Source organism: Eschscholzia californica, unplaced genomic scaffold, assembly GCF_041429995.1.
Source record: "Eschscholzia californica isolate CP2 unplaced genomic scaffold, dmEscCali1.0.p SCAF_2, whole genome shotgun sequence".
In the NCBI taxonomy this organism is placed as follows: domain Eukaryota; kingdom Viridiplantae; phylum Streptophyta; class Magnoliopsida; order Ranunculales; family Papaveraceae; genus Eschscholzia; species Eschscholzia californica.
Window position 1 is genome coordinate 64,631,411 of NW_028238309.1, and position 21,341 is coordinate 64,652,751.

The 21,341-nt window shown below is 35.2% G+C and overlaps 2 protein-coding genes and 1 pseudogene across 3 annotated transcripts; 2 read left to right on the forward strand and 1 right to left on the reverse strand.

Moving 5' to 3' along the window:
* The first annotated feature begins 2,660 nt into the window (after positions 1-2,660).
* On the forward strand, positions 2,661-6,424 carry LOC147560310 (G-type lectin S-receptor-like serine/threonine-protein kinase B120). Its single transcript, XM_086657988.1, has 7 exons — positions 2,661-4,245; positions 4,417-4,518; positions 4,597-4,805; positions 5,115-5,325; positions 5,435-5,672; positions 5,802-5,952; positions 6,040-6,424. Exons 1-7 carry the CDS (start codon positions 2,919-2,921, stop codon positions 6,334-6,336), a joined length of 2,535 nt encoding a protein of 844 aa, XP_086514114.1. The 5' UTR covers positions 2,661-2,918; the 3' UTR covers positions 6,337-6,424.
* A 9,032-nt stretch (positions 6,425-15,456) lies between these two features.
* Positions 15,457-18,507, forward strand: LOC147560311 (putative NAD(P)H dehydrogenase (quinone) FQR1-like 1). Its single transcript, XM_086662495.1, has 4 exons — positions 15,457-15,602; positions 17,351-17,444; positions 17,547-17,809; positions 18,091-18,507. The coding sequence occupies exons 1-4, from the start codon at positions 15,577-15,579 to the stop codon at positions 18,320-18,322; spliced, it is 615 nt and encodes a 204-aa protein (XP_086518621.1). The 5' UTR covers positions 15,457-15,576; the 3' UTR covers positions 18,323-18,507.
* Positions 18,508-18,546: 39 nt separating this feature from the next.
* On the reverse strand, positions 18,547-20,777 carry LOC147560312 (indole-3-acetic acid-amido synthetase GH3.6-like; annotated as a pseudogene). The gene is made up of 3 exons (XR_015234793.1): positions 20,418-20,777; positions 19,357-20,285; positions 18,547-19,191 (listed from the first exon to the last, which is right to left on the reverse strand). The product of XR_015234793.1 is annotated as an indole-3-acetic acid-amido synthetase GH3.6-like (transcript).
* Between the last annotated feature and the right edge of the window lie 564 nt (positions 20,778-21,341).

The following is a 21,341-nucleotide window of genomic DNA, read 5'->3' on the forward strand; positions in this document are numbered from 1 at the left end:
GGCGTGCGTAATCTTGTGTATGAGCGAAACATGTGTTTGAACTATTTTCGAAATAATATTTTTTTTTCCAAAGTTGGGGAAGTATTTTCGAAATAATTCGGACAGTTGGATGTATTTTAATTGTTAATGTGTAGAGTTTTAAAAAAAAATTAAACTAGTTAAAATTTGTAAAAAAATTAAAAAGGAAAAAAAAGAAGAAGGTGAAGATCAAGTCGTTGGATGTAACCCAACAGCTAGGATCAACCCCAATATGATCGTTGGGAGTCCCTAGCACCTTTGGGGTGGATGCTTTTCGAGAGGGACAAATATCTTGAGAGAGGAGTTGACTGTAACCAGTCAACTTATGAAAGACAAAATGATTAGCGGGTCCCATGAGTCATGAGTGGAGATTAATAACGTCTACGTGGTGATAAAGGTCGAATAAGAAAATTTGGTGTGTTGTCAGAATGGAAACGTGTCTGCTGATGTGTATAATTGCAGTCCTTTTAAAGCCACCTCTGGAGAAATCTTGACACTATTTTGTGGGAAAATACTTCCTTCCCTGATTTCTTTTTCTCTCTCATAAGTCAAAGTGCAAAGGTCTGAATCAAGTGCTGTAAGATTATGTGGAACTTTACAATCCGCTAATATTATTGATCTAAAGTAAAAAAAATTTGGAGGTCACAAATTTAATTTACGTCATGATGCAGATCATATTAGGCCTCTCGGCCAAGCTTAATGGGCCTTATAGTCATGAGAGGGAACGCCCACGTGACCAAATCTAGTTAGGTTAAATTTAAGGTTATTATTATTTGTTTCTATCTTTATCAGATTAGGTTATTTAGCAAACCAAAAACTAGAGTTTAGAATTTATGTCTTTCCGAATTTATGTTTATCTAGGAGTCTCTAAGAACCCCTATAATGGAGTCTATTATGTCTTGTTTTTCAGCTTTCGAATATCAATAAGAAGATTATCATGTTTGCAACCTTGTTTATCAGTTATTTCAGTTTATTTAGTTTTAATAGTAGTTTTATTCGACCTTTTAAGTCTTCTGTTGCATCTACATCACATCATTTATTGACTTGTTTCATAAATTAGAATAAATAAGTTTTAGGCGTCGTAAGATAGATTTGAGAGGTTTTAATAGTTTTTAGGGTTCAATATGTCTTTAATGATAACAATCGAGAATTTATTTGCCAACAACCCTTGGTTGGACTGGTAAGAGGTATAATCTTGTGATAGTCCCACATCGCTCACGAGAGTGTCCGGAGCCTGGGCTATAGGTGTATGCTCAAGCTTGGTAAGCACCGAGGCCTTTTGGGGGAGTCTGTGGTGCTCTCGCCATGAACAAAACCTCCTACCATCCGTGCGAGGGTGGTGGCGTAAAGGGAGGACAATATCGACAACTGCTGGGCTTGGGGCGTCACAAGTGGTATCAGAGCCGAGGACGGCTCTTCGTTGAGGGTGGGGGGATTGTGATAGTCCCACATTGCTCACGAGAGTGTCCGGAATCTGGGCTATAGGTGTATGCTCAAGCTTGGTAAGTACCGAGGCCTTTTGGGGGAGTCCGTGGTGCTCTCGCCAAGAACAAAACCTCCTACCATCCGTGCGAGGGTGGTGGCGTAAAAGGAGGACAATATCGACAACTGCTGGGCTTGGGGCGTCACAAATCTTCCATCTTAGAGGTCAAGGATTCGAGGCACACGCTGAACAATTCAAAAGAAAATTTGAGAATTTATTCTATTCGTGATTTATTGCATAGTTCATAGTTTCATATCATATATTTATGATATGTCCATATCGTGTAATGAATGTGATCATAGAGTCCTCCTTAATTCAACTTTTTCCCCATAAAACATAAACTCTTGGTAGCAATTATTTACCCATTTTGCAGTTTTGGAATAAAAAGTTTTGCTCCATTTTGCAGTTTTGGAATATAAAATTTTGCTTGTCTATTATTTAGGTTTTGTCATATGTCATGTTATTGTCAGCACAAAATTACATTTCCTTCTAATATAATTTGGTTTCTTTTTGAAAAATGAATAATTTGTTTTTTTTTGTTGAAAGAGAAATGAATAATTTGTTATTAAGACAAAGACGTTTTGAATTATAGACTGACTGACACGTATTAAAAAAGTCATGTCGAACAAACAAGAACGACTTTCAGTTATATAACGAAGTTTGGAATAACGTTACCGCTACAAATGTTGTGTAATCACATTTGTCAGTTATAAGTATTTTAACGATTAAATGTTTGTTTTAACGAACTTAACTGCTAAATGCTAATCTAAGCTAGCATATACCTATTGAAGTTTAAGTAACGAATTCCCCAAATGACAACATTTTATATTTAACCACTTTAACTAAATGTAGAAGGTAAATAGTTTTAACGACTTTCAACTTCTAAAAAATATTTTGTACTGCTATACTACTAAGAACTACACGCCCTAGCTTAGAAACTCTTTCTAAAAGCAGTTATGAGTGACGATTCTCTTATTTCCTCTGTCATTTCAACCTCGTAAAAATCGAAAAAAAACCCTAAAAATAATAATTATTTTTATTGTACTTGTATCTAAAATAAAAATAGACAAGCAAAGTTGGTACTTTCCCCACTCTATTAAATTTTTATTCCTTATACTTTATGACTAAAAAAGTAAACCCTAGGTCCAAATAATCTTTAGTCAAACTACAAAAATTCGACTTGGATAGAGCAAAAAAATAGGGATTTCATACAAAGGACAGACAGAAACGTGTCTGTATCCTCTCTGGTCACTTAAATGACCAACAACAATGACAACAAATCTTCCATTTAGAGCTCCATTTTCTGATTTCAATCAAAACCCAACTCTCATTGGAAATTTCATCTCTCTTAAACCCTAAATCTTTGTTCTATAACTTCTTGGATGCTTTGATATCTCCACTGCAGAATCAAACTAAAATGGGTACAAGCAAAAAAATGGTATCATTTTTTCTTACTTCTCTGTTCTTAATTACTCTGTTTCTTTCACTAGAAATCTCAGAACAAATTGGTAGTCAACTTAAAAGATGGGAATCAATTAAAGATGGAGAAACAAATCGTAATATGATCTCTGATAATGGTGTTTTTGAATTGGGTTTCTTTAGTCTTTTCAATTCAACTAATCGTTTTGTTGGAATTTGGTATCATAAAATTCCTGGAAAAACTATTGTTTGGGTAGCTAATAGAGATAACCCATTGTTAGATTCATCTGGAATTTTCAAAATTGGAGATGATGGTAATTTGCATGTCTTTAATGGTGAAGGAAAATCTCTTTGGGCTTCTGGTAATCATACTTTTTTACATACTAATAGTGTTGTTCTAATGGATGATGGAAATCTTGTTCTTGCTAAACAAGAAGAAATTGGTGATCCTACTAAAGAGCATTGGCAAAGTTTTGATCATCCGACTAATACATTCTTACCAGGGATGAGAATTGGGTTAAGTAAAGAAGGAAATGTAGTCACTAGACAAGGGTTTACTTCGTGGAAATCGGAAAATGATCCTTCAAGTGGGGAATTTTCGTCTGGTATGGATAGTCTAAAATCACCTCAAATTGTGATATGGAAGGGATCGAAAAGATTGTGGAGAAGTGGGTTTTGGAATGGACAAATATTTCTTGGTGTTCCTAGTATGGAACCTCAATTTATGTTTGGTTTTAAGTTTATTCCGATCAATCAAAATGAGATTTACTTTACTTATGTAATGTGTGATAGTTCTAAGCTTATGCGATTCGTTCTTCAACCTAATGGAATAATGGTGGAGAAACGATGGGACGAAGAAAAGAAAGAATGGGGTGTGTTTTGGGCACAAGATACTAATATATGTGATCGATATAACCAATGTGGAAATTATGGGAGTTGTACTATTACATCGAATTCGGATATTTGTAGTTGTCTACATGGGTTTGTACCGAAATCTAATGACGAATGGGACAATCAAAATTGGACTAGTGGGTGTGTTAGAAGAACACCTTTAAAATGTGAGCAACAAAAGGATAAGGAAATGGTAGGAGATGATGGGTTTTTGAAGATTGAAGGAATGAAACTGCCTGATTTTGCTGAAGTGAATATAAATATTCATAAGTTAAATGATTGCCGAAATCATTGCTCGAAGAATTGTTCGTGTAAGGCGTTTGCTTTTCCTAAAGGGGTTGGATGTTTAACGTGGGATGATGATTTGGTTGACATTCAAAAGTTAGATGCAGGTGGAAGTGAACTCTATCTTCGTCTCGCAAAATCCGAACTCGGTAAGCTTTTTAAGGTCTATCATGTCTTATTACCTTAAACTATCACTTTGATGAAATTTTAGATCATAAAATCTTTGTTTGAATACTGAAATGTTTTGAGATCTTAAGAAAGATTTGTCTATTTATTTTGTTCAAATAAGAAGCTAAAGAAGAACTTATTTGGATTTGCAGGTAATAAGAGAAAGATATACAAAATCCTAACGATATTCCTCTGCGTAATTATCTCAATTGTATTTGGCTGCTTGTTGTGGAATAGTAGAAACAAAATACAAGGTAAATCTTCGAACATTTCCGATATAATTCTTTCGTGTTTGTTAACTAAAAAGAGTTCTTGAAAATTCGACTTCTTAGGTTTGTGGAAGAAAAGGCGAACAAAATCACTTGATACTAACCAGAGTAGAGATGTGTTACGAGATCTCTCAGAAGACGATAATGGACAAGGGGAAGATGGAAATGGTCCTGACTTACCATTGTTTAGTTTCAAAACTATAGTTAATGCTACAAACAACTTCTGTGTTACAAATCGGCTAGGAATGGGAGGGTTCGGTCATGTTTACAAGGTAAATTTCTCGAAAATTCTTATTAAATCAATTATTGAAGAGTTTACCTCTTTCTCATTATTCCTTTGGAGAAACGCTTCTTAATAGGGATGGAAATCGGGTAGGTTTGAGACAAACTCGTATCGCTAAGTAATGACATGTTCCATCTCAGTTTGAATACCATGTGAATCTGGACTTGTATGTCAAATGCCATTCGCTCTCTGTTTAATAAAGAGGCTTTCCATTACTGTCCTCTTAGGATCGGGTTGATTGGTTACTCGCCAATGCGGAAGAATTTTACTAAACAATCATGTCATTATGTTTTTGTAGGGCCTTCTACCTTGTGGAACAGAGGTAGCAGTAAAGAGACTCTCACATATGTCTGGACAAGGCATTGAGCATTTCAAAAATGAAATGATCTTAATCGCCAAACTACAACATCGAAATCTAGTAAAGATCTTGGGATGTTGTGTCGAAGGGGAGGAAAAGATGTTGCTCTATGAGTACATGCCAAACAAAAGTTTAGACTCTTTCATTTTCGGTTTGCCTCTTAACCCTTTTCATCAAATTTCCATATATTATATTGTAAATTTGTAATCGCTTGTGCCACAATATACGAACATTGAAACTAATGTATACATAACTAGCAGGACTGACAAAGCAAGCGCTACTAAATTGGGAAAAACGCTTTGAAATTATTGAAGGAATTGCCCGAGGACTTGTTTATCTTCATAGAGATTCAAGGCTAAGAGTTGTTCATCGAGATCTAAAAGCAAGCAATATTTTACTTGATGAAGAAATGAATCCAAAGATTTCAGATTTCGGGATGGCTAAGATTTTCGGAGGAAATCAAGTTCAAGCCAATACCAATAGAGTTGTTGGGACGTAGTAAGTAACAAATACAATCACAACTTCTCATTCAATGTTCATAGAGATAATGCATTCGGTTATATATGGTGGTATACTAATCGACTTCCACAATTTTGTTACTTACAATATTTTCGTTTTGGAATATAGTGGCTATATGTCTCCGGAGTATGCAATGGAAGGGTTATTCTCTGCGAAATCCGACGTTTACAGCTTTGGAGTGCTACTACTCGAAATTGTAAGCGGAAAAAAGTGTTCATACTTCCGTTACTCCGAGATATACCCTAATCTTCTTGGATATGTAAGTTTACATTGTTTAAACCAAAACCCATTTTCAATACCTATAAGTTATGGATCTAAACTAGAGTGGTTGTGTTCTTAATTTCAGGCATGGCAGTTATGGAGTGAAAATAAAATAATGGAAATTGCAGATCAGTCAATTAGAGATTCATGTGTTCCATCAGAGGTGGCTAGATGTGTACAAGTAGGACTTTTATGTGTGCAGGATACTCCATCTGATAGACCAGTAATGTCATCTGTTATATCTATGTTGGAAAGTGATAATACTCCTCTTCCAAACCCCAAACGACCAAAGTTTACCATTGGAAGAAATCCTATGAATTTGGATTCGTCCGATCTAGTATCGACAAATGAATTAACAGTTTCTGTACTTTCAGGAAGATAGGAAATGGAGAAATGGGGAGGGTATAGAAATCATGTTGAAAAATAATATAAACAGTCTTTGGTATCTAATGAACAAAGTTATAGATAAATAGCGTACATTTGACAAACATATGAACATGACATGACAGATAATAGAATACCAGAAAAGATTGAATAGATTTCTGTGAGAATAGTCCCACATTGGAGAAGAACTATCTAGCAACCAAGACTATAAGATCTAGGTCTTCTCCACTCATTGTCAATTGATTTTGAATTGGATAACCATAAAGTTAACAATTTGCTTTTGGTTTTTATTTCGATTGAGTTCCTATCGTATTAAATGTACAAAAATTGCTTCTTCGTTTCTTGCTTTGCAACATCTACTACTACTAAGAAGGTTGCATCGACCGACTTCAAGGTAAACTACATTTTAGGTTGCAAAACTTCTCGGGATCGAAATTTAACAAAGTTTTCTTTTAATTATGAAGAAAATAAATTTTGAAATGTTCGATCAGAATAGGTAAAATATTTCTATTTCCATATCAACGGAAATTTCCAACTAAACCGACTACAAGCAAGCATGATGACATTGAGTCGTCAGCCATGGATCTTATATTCTCATTTTTAGAGTCAAACCAGCAAGACTGCCAAAATTGAACACCAAAATGCCAATGTTGGTGGCTTAACAATCCTTGACCTTCTCAATTATATATGTAATTGTCCAATCATATAATATTAACAAATCCAATATAAAATTGTTTATTTGAATTTAGAATCTACTTTTGTTTTGTGGAGGCACTAAACAGATAGAACAAATGAAACATTCAAATGAGACAACTATTCGGCTAGATTCATTCAATTGAGGCACCAACCATAGTTTTATTTTTATGTTATTCTTTGATAAAATCAACTTAAATATATATAAAAAAACTCTTTTACTTTATTATTATTTATTATTATTATTGGTTCAACAACTATCAAATTATGCATCTAAATTTGATTTCAACTAGTAAAATTTTTGCAACAAAAAAAAACTAAATCGGTCTAAATGTGTAAATAGAAGAGATAAAATTTTGCAATATTTCGTAAAGATTTCACAATAGATTGAGGCAAGTGTTTGATTATAAGTTATGTCATGTGATTGGGTCTACTATCGTCTCTCGGACAACACTGGAATCATATAAAACAATCTCAATGAATGGATGAACAAATCTATTATTCTCAAACGCAAAAAGAACGAAAATATGTACAATTCTATACGAGTTATTAATTAATATATTGATACTATTCCACATTTCTTTGTGAAAAAGAATGTAAAATACTTTCCCATTTAGATCTAAAATATTGAGTCTGAATTTAAACCTAAATAAGATTTTAGAATGTCTGTTTGTCTCTGACTCAAAAAATCTAACTCGTGCAGATGACAAAATTAAGTTACTTCTGTTTCAATTTTGCATAGACACACAAAGAACGAAAAAGATAAAATACGAGTGCAATCTTCTCTATATCGTAATGCTATACCCGATATTCATCCTGGCTAAATTACGGACAACGTATGTCTGCAAAATTTAAAAGATTTTCTCTCTAAATCTTGACCATATAACAGCATCTCCAATGCAAATCTCAATCTTAGAAACTCGGAGTGCCACATAAGACTTTTAAAGTTTTTATCTCAAAATTCATCTCCAATGCAAAACTCAATTCAAATCTCCAAGATGACGTGTCGAGGGTGCCATGGAGATATCTCAAGAGGACACTCCATTTCTAGAGTGTCCTCTTGAGATATCTCTAAATGCCAACTCAATATTTTCATATATTTTAATGAAAAAAAATGTCACATAAGTAATTTTTGGAAGTTTAGAGTGTTGCATTGGAGAAGTCTTTCGAATAGAGGATTTCAATCTTGACAAATAGGAAAGAGAAAAATTAGAGATTGACATTTGAATCTCGACACATGAATTTTTAGAGTTTCTTTTGAGTTTTGCATTGGAGATTCTCTAAGTACTCGCCCGCGTTTATGTGCTCAGGACATAGAGATATTTTCCATCTTCTTCCAAGTAAGACTTGCGCCATCATCCAACAAACCAATTATATGCACACCAATCAGCCACGTCACCACTGGTTGAAGTCAGAAGTCTTTTCTCCCAACTTTGATACTGATTGTGTTATTATCTGGAGGGCCAGACGTGAGTAGGTGGAGAAAAAACATTGCGCCGTGGGGAGGGTGGGTCAAAGTAGTACTACTATATGATAGGAACGGCGGTCTAAAATAAATGCCGTATGTAGTGGCACTTGGGCCATATATGACCCACACCATTTTACAGCTATATGTATCTAACTTACTCAATCATTTAAGAAAAGAAGAAAGTAGGCCTGGTTGGGTGCTCTTTAATGTTTTTCCAATAAACCTAAAAAAATCCATTCAGATGAGTTGTTTAGATTTGTCAGACATCGCAAAGAAATACCCTAAATGGGTTGAAACGTTATTTGAATTGATTAAATCTTCGAATCATATTTTATATATGACTTAGAGTAAAATAATCTTAGTATGATGTTCGTGTTTGCAAAATTTAAGATTCTATTTTATAGTTTTCACTTTCATAAAAAATGAATTCTAAATAAGTAGGTTAAATTTTATAATTTGGTTGCAATTTTATTTCACTAGTGACATGGGCCAAATCTTTGTGAAGAAACTCAATCGGTCTGCCAATCACACATAATTGAACATACACTTCCACATGATACTTTTCTTTGTTATCAGTAAATTTGACTAGGAAGTAACATCATATGTAATTTGTTTTTTAAAATGAATCTTCCAAGTATGATATTTTCTCTTTCGTCAAAAAAAAAAAGTATGATATTTTCTTCTTGTAAGAGCTAGGGTTTCGAAAGAGATAGAAGATGAAAACAGGTTCTCTAGGGTTTTTACTCTAAAGTAATACAAAGGGTAAAACAGTCTTTGTGAAGCCCACGCAAGTCCAAGTTCCTCAGTCCAAGTTTAGGAGCACCTCCAAGCTCTCCAGTCAAACTATAGAAGCACCACTTGTACCTGAATAAATAAAGATTAACAAAGTTAGTTATGAACTAAGTTTGTTAATTCTGTTAGTAGTTAATAATTAGTTAGTAGTTAAGAGTTAGTTAGAGATAGTTGTTATCTTCTTCTTTACTCTAAACTCTATATAAACAAAATGTAATTGAGATTAAAAGTGATTGAAATAAAATCAAAGTTCTTAGGAAAACTTACATGGTATCAGATTTCAAGGCTAGATCCAAATACTAGGGTTTTTCTTCAAGAACTTAATAGCAATCAGCAACATTCAACATCTCATACAAAATTCAACATCAAACAAGATCAAATATTAGAATCAAATCAATATTAACACAAGAAGAAAGCTTTAAGCTTTCAATTTCATCATTAAGAAAGAAAGGAAATTAGGTTTTCAGCAGCAACTTACTGTTTTTTTCGAGCTTATCACCAAATTCCAAGGATCTTTCATGGCTTCTTTGAATTCAGGTAATCTTCCACCTATCTCATCTGTTACTAGCTTTATTACAGAGAAGTTAGATGATTCCAACTATCTCATGTGGAGAGATCAAGTTGAGACACTTCTCAATACTTATGATATGCTAGGTTTTGTAAATGGTTCTATAGAAGAACCACCCCAACTAAAAATAATTCATGGAGTAGAGCAAGTAAACCCTGATTTTCAGCAATGGAGATCAAAGGAGAGTTTTGTTCGATCTTATCTCAAAAGTACCTTGTCAAAATCCATCTATTGTGATACTTATGGATTAAAATCAGCTAGAGAAATCTGGGAATACCTAGACCTCACAAACAATGAGGGTCTTGAGTCTAAGAAAGACCAATTAAGAAAGCAATTACAAAACATCAAAAAGGGAAATTCAACTGTGACAGAATACCTAAGAGAACTGAAGACCATTTCTGATTCTCTGTTATCTGTGCATGATAGGATTTCAGATTCAGAATTAGTAAGATTAGCTTTACAAGGATTAAACTCAGATTATGATCAATTTGTTATAGCTCTTAGAGCCAACAATGAATTCCTTTCTTTGGCTCAACTAAAGTCCAGATTAGTACAACATGAACAATGGTTATCTACTAAGGAATTAGAACAAGAGGCTTATTATGTCAAGAGAGGGTACCCTAGGCCTTCTAACAGATATAATGGTAGACCCTCTCCTTCATATTACAAGAATCAAGCTACCCATTTTAAGAAAGATAACATTTCATCATCCACTTCTCAAAACTCTCAAGGAAAGAATCATAATCAGAGGGCAGATGATTTTGATTTCTCCTCTGTTCCCTGTGGGATATGCAAAAGATGGGGCCATGCTGCAGGTGTATGCTATTTCAGATATATGCAAAATAAACCACATAGTAGTTATCATACAGAAACTCAACAAGAAGTATCTATGAAGATTGAAGAAAAAGTGGAACAAGTGGATCCTCAATCTTATTCATATGCAGATGAACCTCTTCTTGAATGTAATACTGCAGAAGTATATATGTATAGTAGTGATGAGCATGATGAATTTCAAGAATGCTATACTGCTATTGTACTTGAAACAGAAGAAGAATGCTTTATGGATTGTCTATCTGATAGTTTTGACATTGATATGGTAAATGAATGCTATACTGCAACTAATTCAGCAGAAAAATATTCTAAAGATACTTCTTGGCTAGCTGACACAGGTGCCAGCAGCCATATGACACACACAACAAGCAATTTAACATGTTCTCAGCCTTACAAGGGTTCTGAAGCAGCCATGGTAGGTAGTGGTAAGTTTCTATCTATCACAAACATAGGGAATTCTACATTATCTACCTCCTCTTGCTCTTTTGACCTCAACAAAGTATTATGTGTTCCAAGTTTACAAAGGAATCTATTGTCTATTTCCAAGTTTACAAAAGACAATTCCTGTTCAGTGGAATTCATGCCATGGGGATATTGTATTAAAGATATTTGGTCCAAAAAGGTTCTCTCAGAAGGACCTGTTAAGAAAAATTTATATCCTATTGAAGTCAGTAATGAAGTTCTAGAAACTAGGACAGCTGCTCATACTGCTCAAGTGGCTACATCTTATGATACTTGGCATGCTAGACTAGGTCATTCACATTGTGGTGTTATTAAACAACTTCAACAGGAGAACAAGATTACTTTATCTACTGTTATTGACCAGAAACTATGTCAATCTTGTGCTATGGGTAAAAGTAAATGTTTACCTTTTGATTCTTCTTCTACAGTATCACAAGCTCCACTCTACTTGGTGCATTGTGATGTTTGGGGACCAGCCCCTATTACCACACCAAATGGGGCCAGATATTACATCTTGTTCCTAGATGATTTCAGTAGATACAGCTGGATATACCCAATGAAAAATAGGTCTGATAGCATCAAATGTTTCACCCATTTCAAGTCAACATCAGAAAATTTGCTTAAGACAAAAGTGGTATATTTTCAATCAGATGGTGCTCCTGAATTGAAACAAGGTGATTTCAGGAAATTCTTAGACTCAAATGGCATATTATTCAGGTCTTCTTGCCCTTATACTCCTCAGCAAAATGGGAAGGCTGAGAGAAAGCATAGGCATATCACAGAGTTAGGTAACACCTTATCTCTTCATTGTTCTCTGCCTAAGTTTTTGTGGTTTGATGCTTTTAATACAGCTGTTTACATCATAAATAGAATACCCACACCCATTTTACAAGGCAAAAGTCCTTTTGAGGTCTTATTTCATACCACACCAGAGTACAAATACTTAAGGGTATTTGGGTGTGCATGTTATCCTCACTTAGGAGAACTTAGACAAGATAAGCTAAGTCCCAAGAGCCTACCATGTGTATTTTTGGGTTACAGTCAAGAACACAAAGGATATAGGTGTTATGAACCAAGTACAAAGAGAATTTATATGTCTAGACATGTTGTGTTTGATGAAAACAAATTTCCATATGCTAACATCTCCTCCCAACAGTCTAGTAGTGATCAGAATAAACAGCCAATTATTTCTTTACCTCTGCCTGGTTTATCAACTAGTCAGTCTAATGTCAATGGAGTAGGGACATCAAATTCAACTTGCTCACCAACTATTCCAAGACATAGGAGCTTGCCCTCTCATGAATTAGGTACACCTAATGATGTCACTAGTACACCAGCTAATTTAGAGTTGCATTCTCAGACTTTACAGTCTGACCAAGTGATTACTAGAGGCAAAAATGGCATAATCAAGAGCAAGCAGCTTCCTGCTGACTTTGTGGCTCATTATTCATCACCTCACATGTTGGATATGGCTTTTCTATCTATCTTACATTTACCTACTGAACCCACAACATATAAAGAGGCAGCAAAACATGAAGAGTGGGTCAAGGCAATGAATGAAGAATTCTTAGCACTTCAACAAAATCAGACATGGTCACTTGTGCCTCATCATAAGTCTATGAATATTCTAGGCTGCAAGTGGGTGTTCAAGTTGAAGCAAAAGAGTGATGGGTCTATTGAAAGATATAAAGCAAGGCTTGTAGCCAAGGGGTTCCATCAACAAGAAGGAGTGGACTATGCAGAAACTTTTAGTCCTGTGGTAAAAGCAAACACTATTAGACTTGTTCTCACAATTGCAGTCACAAAGTCTTGGCTCATGAAACAATTAGATGTTTCAAATGCCTTTTTGCATGGGACTTTGGATGAAGATGTCTATATGATTCAGCCACCAGGATTTGAGCAAAAAGGGAAAGAAAAGTATGTTTGTCATCTTCATAAGGCTCTCTATGGCCTAAAGCAGGCTCCTAGGGCCTGGTACAACAAGTTTGCAAATTTTTTACATGCTTATGGCTTCAATAAGAGTAAAACTGATCACTCAATGTTCTTTTATCATTCTCAAGATCAAATGATGATTCTTCTACTCTATGTTGATGACATCATTCTAACTGGCAGCTCAAACACTCAAATTTCAAAACTAATATCTGATTTGAGCTCAGCATTCAAGATGAAGGATCTGGGAGTTCTTTCTTATTTTTTGGGCATAGAGGTTAACTCAAGTACTTCTCATAAAGGTATATTTCTCACACAAACTAAATATACTCTTCAATTATTACAGAAAGCAAGTATGTTAGAATGCAAACCTTCTAAGCTTCCTGTTGCCAGTGGACAAAGAGTATCCATTACTGATGGAGAAGTGCTTGAAAACCCCACAGAATATAGAAGTTTGGTGGGTGCTCTCCAATACCTCACCCTAACTCGTCCAGATATATCTTTTGCTGTGAATTACACAGCTCAATTCATGCAAACACCCACAACAGTTCACTTGGTTATTGTCAAGAAGATATTAAGATATCTAAAAGGGACAATGGGTTCTGGAATTAGTGTAGTCCCTGGTAATATTTCTACTTTAATAGCCTATTCAGACTCAGATTGGGCTGGATGCCCTGATTCACGAAAATCAACAGGTGGGTACTGTATATTTCTTGGTTCAAGTCTGATCTCATGGAGTTCTAAAAAGCAGTCAACAGTAGCAAAGTCATCGACAGAGGCTGAGTATAAAGCATTATCAAACACAGCAACAGAAGTGGTATGGTTATCTTACCTTATGGATGAGCTTAAATGCCCACTGAATCGGCCTTTCAATCTCTTTTGTGACAACATCAGTGCTCAACATCTCGCGTCCAACCCCATCTTTCATGCTCGAACGAAACATATTGAAGTAGATTTTCACTATGTTCGTGATTTAGTATCGAATGGGTCTCTGGTGATTACCCATGTCTCGACGAAGGATCAACTGGCTGATATATTTACGAAGGGTTTACCTTATGATCTGTTCTCTCGCATAAGGAACAATCTGATGACTTTGTCCTTGCCGCCATCATCAGTTTGAGGGGGGATGTAAGAGCTAGGGTTTCGAAAGAGATAGAAGATGAAAACAGGTTCTCTAGGGTTTTTACTCTAAAGTAATACAAAGGGTAAAACAGTCTTTGTGAAGCCCACGCAAGTCCAAGTTCCTCAGTCCAAGTTTAGGAGCACCTCCAAGCTCTCCAGTCAAACTATAGAAGCACCACTTGTACCTGAATAAATAAAGATTAACAAAGTTAGTTATGAACTAAGTTTGTTAATTCTGTTAGTAGTTAATAATTAGTTAGTAGTTAAGAGTTAGTTAGAGATAGTTGTTATCTTCTTCTTTACTCTAAACTCTATATAAACAAAATGTAATTGAGATTAAAAGTGATTGAAATAAAATCAAAGTTCTTAGGAAAACTTACACTTCTCTTCACCAAAAAAAAAAGTAGGATATTTCTTAAAAGTTCTAGTTGTAAAATCAATTGACATTTGTGTTTTGAAATGCTAGAGTCCATTGTCTAAATACATTTTTTTTTCTTCTAATTTTTGGTCATTTGAGTCTTGTTTCTGTCGATCGACTATATACAATAATTATTTGAGGTAATTAAGAATGCACTTACGTTATCTTAATTTTATATCTGTTCAAATAGACTCAATATCAGTTTAAATAAGTCATTCGTACACATGACGGAGTCGAAAAATAAACAGGGCCGGCCCAATCATTATTGAGGCCTAAAGCCAAATGGAAAAATGGGGCCCCTTTATTATATAATTGAAAGTAAACAAAAAAAATATTTTATAATGTCTCTAGGAGGGATTGAACACTTTACCTTTACCTTAATACTAGACATCTTTTCAACAAAAAAAAAAAAATAATACTAGACATCTTAACCAATGAGCTATTGCTCATTTCTTGCAAATATTTTAGTTATAATTTTAGTTAATACAAACAGACTACCCATAAACTCGATGAGAGAGGCTCTCGAGTAAGTTGGGGCCCAAAACAGCCGTTTTGGTTGCTTTGGGTCTGGACCGCCCCTGAAAATAAATAGAATGCAAATGAACGAAAGATCCTTGTCACGGGAAAAAAGAAAAAGCCATTATGATATGTCTTTTTTTAAAACAAAAAGAAACAGCCATTATGATATGTTTATATTATTATGGAACTTTAGTCATGATGAACGTGAGCATGATATCATTCAATCATCATACATAATTTTCAGTGTGACAAAAAACTCCCCACCAATGAATTATTATTACATAAAGAGGTGGAGAAAAGGAACTACTATATATATAGAGTGGTGGTAACCTTCAATTTCTCATTCAAACACAACCAAACGCATATTACTACTATCTTCTGAAAAGAGAGAGCAGAATCTTCAAAACAAAGAAAAGAAAATCTTCATCCCACTAATATGGCAACTACCAAAGTTTATATTGTGTATGTCTCTCTCTCTCTATACATTTTTCTCTCTCTTTCTTCTATGTTCTTCTATTCGATAAATGGGTACGTGGTTTCTGTATTTTTGTCATTTTCTGAATCTGATTCGTTTGGCTCACTCGTCTTAATCTCAATCGTCTTATTTAAGTTGACAATTTAGTTAAGTCAGACATCACAAGACAGACAGGTAAAGAAACAAATGCAATGAAAATTTATTGGAGGTCCAACTTGAGTCGGGTTTATTTGTGTCCGGCCATCGGATTTAGACTGTCTAATCTGAGTCTGATCTATTTGAGTAAGACAATTCAGATTTAGACGGTCTAACTTGGGTCGGGTCTATTTGAGTCAGACGATTCAAATTTGGACGAGTCAGATTCTTAATATCTTCTTCGAAACTATCTTTTGATCTCCTTTCGAGTTTTCTTCCTTCTGTTATTAGAATTGTAGTAGTATCTATCTTGTTTGCGATTTGATCAGTGAGAATTTGTTGTGAATGAAACTTTAGAAGTGAAGGAAATTTGGAATTCAAACGTTAAAATTTCCCAAAACTTAGGGTTTTGATGATTTGGTTACTTTTTAAAGGAGATTGAATCGTGTAATCAGCTTTGAACCCTTACATTTTGGGTTTCAAAATCTTAGCTTAATTCGTAGATCATCATTCTGTAATCCTGAAGTTTGAAATGAAACATCAAATTTTTTCCTAAAAATTAGGGTTTTGATCATTTGGCTGCTTATCTATAATCTTACTCAATGTCCAAATTAACCCGAGTCAGATTTTAGACCGTTTATTTCGTCTGACTCGTGATGTCAGACTCGTCTAAGACTAATAGATATTTTTTGGGTTGATTTTGCATCTATTTAAGTCAGACAATTCAGACTACGACGAGCCAGATTCAGACATGAAAACGAAAAACACCACCCTAGATTATTATTTTCATCATCATTTAAGCTCTATAACTTAAAGTAGAAATTTATCGTTCTTCAGAGAGGGTTTAGGGTTTATACAAACGAGTGCAAAAGACGCTCGTAGTCGAAGCTTCATACAAAAGTAGCTTCTACTTCCTTGAATATATAAATTATGTTTTTTCCAAGCAAATAAAGGTTAAAAGATTCCTATATAATCCTTTCATTATCGGGGTCCCTATCGATATAGTGGGTTTTAGGTGGCATATTTTTAATTTCCTCTCATGACGGAGATTTATTGTTGTCGCCATTATAATTTACTTTCTGAAAAGAGAAGTTGATGTCTATCCGAAAAACTACACTATTATTTACTAACTCGGATATTGAGTCAATTCAATAATGAATTTAGGGAATGGGGGAAGAAATGAGTCAAATAATAAGTGAATGGACCAAAGCTTTATCCATGATATTTGGGTTGTTGTGGTAGGTGTGAGTTGTTAATTTTCGTTGTGGTCGAGAAGAAGACCTTTTTGTTGTTTCCTTTCTAAAAGTCTTTTACTTTAAAATTGATGACCACAAACATTTGTTTTAATGGTTCTGCCTCGGACGGAATGGAAATAGTCAATCCAGATTCTGAGTCAGATTTACCAACACGTACCGAAGTAATTGAATTTGGACCATGTTAGAATCTTTTGATATTTCAGTTTAGACATCTAATTCAGAGATATTAATGTATTAGTCCGAGCCTAAATGAGCATGTAACAATGTGAATCTATGGGGCCGACAATGTTGGGATTAATTCTTTTCAATGAGTTTCATGATCGAACTTCATAATGGTAATGCAGGTACTATTCTATGTACGGACATGTCGAGAAACTAGCTGAGGAGATCAGGAAAGGAGCTGCGTCCATTGAAGGAGTTGAAGCCAAACTATGGCAGGTAAAACGAACGAAACAACACATTTATCAAATGTTCTCTTGAATGACTACCAAATGTGGTTTCTTGTTTATCAGATTGAATTGGATGAATTCCTTTTATCAGGTACCTGAAACACTTCCAGAAGAAGTTCTCGGAAAGATGGGTGCACCACCGAAGAGTGATATACCGATCATTACTCCGAACGAACTTGCTGAAGCTGATGGGCTTATCTTCGGATTCCCAACTAGATTCGGAATGATGGCAGGCCAATTCAAATCATTTCTTGATGCAACTGGAGGCTTATGGAGAACACAGTCTTTGGCTGGCAAGCCCGCTGGACTTTTCTACAGTACTGGTTCTCAAGGCGGTGGCCAAGAAACAACCGCGTAATTTTCTTTTCTTTGCCAAGCTGGTGTTTGTTCATTCTCAAATTCAGTTATGAAATCTGACTTGCGATCTAGATCTAGTCAGAATTCTGAATGTTTGTCTTTATTAGACTCGGCCATATTTGGTATCCATTATGCCCCTACTAAGACGAGTTAGACTCAGACAATGAGAAAAAATAAGAACACCACCTAAGTTGTCATGTTCTTTCCATGTTTGAAAATCTCTCTGAAGAATATGAACCAACCCCGATCTTATTTTGCCCCTCCTTTTGGATTTACAGGTTAACGGCAATTACTCAGTTGGTTCACCACGGATTGATCTATGTCCCGATCGGATATACATTTGGAGCTGGAATGTTTGAAATGGAACAGGTAAAAGGTGGTAGTCCATATGGTGCAGGAACTTATGCAGGTGATGGATCGAGACAACCATCTACCCTCGAACTCGAACAAGCTCTTCACCAAGGAAAGTACATTGCTGGAATTGCAAAGAAGCTCAAGGGAGTTGCTTGATTTCTACACTAGTTTGGGATTATATACGTCGAATATATTTTCCGTCCTTCATATTTGCTTATCATGATATCTGAAATTTACTGTTTTTTTGTTACTATTTGAATAAGATGTGTTTTATTGAATATACAACAGTGATGTGTTTTCTTTAGTTACACCGAATTCTAGTAATAATGCATTTTCTTCTAGCTGTGGTGTTATTTTTTCTCACCATCTGAATTCGAGTAATAGTGCCTCTGTCCAGGGCTGCTAAGCATTTGTCTTCCTCGCTACTGCACCATCTGAGCCTTCCAAATTGTACCAATCCTTTCTACCAGGAACCCATTCTGGACATATAGGACTGAAGTAGTTTGAGACCACCTTAGAGTTCAAAAGCTCAACAATGGGAGCAAGTTTCACACATCTTGGTGTTTTATACTGACTTAGCGAACCACCTCGACCAATCACATAGTCCATTAGTTTCTCAAAGCTTCCTGTCTCCATGATTTTTATCTCTAGAGGCCCAATTGATTTATCCGAAACTCTGCCTTGACGATACACACTATTGAGGGAGTTCTCAATTGTGAGGCAACAGTTCTCAAATACTGATGGAGAAATTTGTTTTGTTTCGCCTCTGCTAAGCTCCCAATATAGTACATAATGACCGGGTATGGTTGATGTATCGGCATAGCTTGTGTAGTCCACTAGAGTTGCCCCAGATGGTACAAGATGATTGATGGCATTTTTCATAGCATTTTGCAGCTCTACTTCATCAGTCTTGTCAGAATCTATGCTCACAATGACATCTTTCCGGCATATGAAGTTGAATTGGGGAGCCTTGTTCTTGAAGCCGGATACTCGAAGCAAGTCTCCAACTCTATAACGATAAAGTCCTACAAGAACACTAAACACTGTAAATGTTCCATTCTTATATAACAAAACTAGAAAACGAAATTAAGTGGGTGGTAAATGATATGATATGACAAGTAAATTTGTAAAGGGTAGTTATTACCAAAGTATACGTTTCCGCACAAATAGACTCTTTGTTAAGAACTTACCTGCATAAGTGGTGACAACAAGCTCATATTCATGTCCCAACTTAACATCGACAAGATCAACTAGCTTGTCTTTCTCATTCTCACATAGAGAACCGGCAATAGAGACGGAATTGGTAATTCCATTGTTCTTCTCAACAGGCAAGAACTCGAAATAGGCCATGGTAGGAATAATGGTATAAGATACTTCACCAGGCTTAGCTAAAGGCTCAAGATTTATGCCGAAATAACACTCAGAAGACGCATACGTATTAGAAACAAGTGGGAGGCCATTACTAAAATAATCAAGACTAGGGATATACTGAGACATGGACCCAGTAACAACAACATTTATGTACTTAGTGTTGGGCCATAACCTAGTTATAATCCCTTGCCAAGACACTCTACTACACTCTGTTTCAATAACCTCAGCTAGTGTAGGGTTTGGTTTAAGTATTTTCAACACGGCTTCTATCACAGATGGATCAGTAATTTGGGCTTGAATTGTTACGGTTCGAATGTCATTACAAAGAAGTGCCCAATGGGTTTGTAAGAATTGTATAACACGAATGAACCCAGAAGCGAAACTAGCACCAACACGCAGAACTTCATTGTTTTGGATAAGCCCACAAAGCAATTGGGTGTACATGCTTTGATAAGGATCTTGACAAAGAATGGTTTGAATAGGGCTAGTATAATTGGTGTAGGGATCATAAGGTCTTTCTTTGTAATGTGAACTTTTATAGTAACTAGTAAGAACTGGTCTAGCTACTAATCCTCCTGGTGTTTTTGCTTCTGCTTTTGTGAACAAAAAGTACATCCCTTTGCCTTTGTTCAAACCAGGAATATATTGGTTTATGATTGGCATTCGAAGACTTTAAATCAATGTTCTTCTTTCATTTTCTTCTTCAATTGTTGGGAACAACTTTCTTTCTCCCCCAGAAGTACCCGAACTGGAATTAAAATAGTACAAAACCACATAAGTAACGACATTAAAAAAACATTTCTACACAGACAAACAAACAAACAAACAAACAAACAAAGACATAAAAAAGAGAGTGATATATATATATATGCATGATTACCTAGTAAGAAACTCGGAAATAGGATGAGCACAAAGAATTGGTGAAGTATCCCCATTAGCTATACGATTAATATCGTGTTGAATATATTCGTAAGTGATAACGGGCATGATCTTCTTGAAGGCTTCTCGATCGATATGGCCATCTAACCCGTGTCTTTGTAAATACTCAACATTAGCACTACGAGATAGAATTTCGGAAAGAACTTGCTGCTGAATTTCATCAGCATTTGATGTTACATTTTCAATGAAATCGAGACCCTTCTTGTTGTAAAGATCGAATAGATGGTCGTCGTAATCCTCCATTATTTATTGGCAAGATTAATTATATCCTCTGTTTTTATAAGATTAATCAAGAGGTGGAATGAAGAGAATGAAGGTAACTTTAGATGAAAGATTGTGGTTCCAAACTCAATCAACCAACTCTTCATTTATAAGACATGTGATCGATTTCGAAATTTATAAACTATATTCATATTTGAATCATCCAATCGAGAAGTGGTTAAAGTGGTTGTTGAATTTAAGCTTTGTTTTACTAATATACCATTTTTTTTCTCTCCCATGTGTTAATCACTAATTTGTTTTATTAGCTCTCACTAATAATTGGCCATTATAGATCTCAACCACTAAAAGTATCTTGAAATATAAAATACAGGGATGTGTAAGGTGTGACTGAAATAGGTAATAGGTTGAGAGACAAATTTTTTGTTCAGAGATGAAATTTAATTAATCTGATCGATAATAACGTACAATTTGACAGCATATATTGGGAAAGATATATTTGGTATAATTGATGAAGAGATTATTCTGTAATTGCTCAAAAGATGAAAACTCGTCATGGACCGACAACTATAGATATGAGTACTTGATATTTCGGTGGTGATGGTCTAGCCAGTAGTGTTGTTGGCGTGGTCGGTGAGAGAGGGTG

Coding starts and splice junctions, on each gene's coding strand:
- LOC147560311 (XM_086662495.1), top strand. CDS start 15,577: ATGGCAACTACCAAAGTTTATATTGT. Junction 17,445..17,546: donor TTGAAGCCAAACTATGGCAG/GTAAAACGAACG, acceptor TCCTTTTATCAG/GTACCTGAAACACTTCCAGA. Junction 17,810..18,090: donor GGTGGCCAAGAAACAACCGC/GTAATTTTCTTT, acceptor TTGGATTTACAG/GTTAACGGCAATTACTCAGT.
- LOC147560310 (XM_086657988.1), top strand. CDS start 2,919: ATGGGTACAAGCAAAAAAATGGTATCATTTTTTCTTACTTCTCTGTTC. Junction 4,246..4,416: donor TCTCGCAAAATCCGAACTCG/GTAAGCTTTTTA, acceptor TTGGATTTGCAG/GTAATAAGAGAAAGATATAC. Junction 4,519..4,596: donor TAGTAGAAACAAAATACAAG/GTAAATCTTCGA, acceptor TCGACTTCTTAG/GTTTGTGGAAGAAAAGGCGA.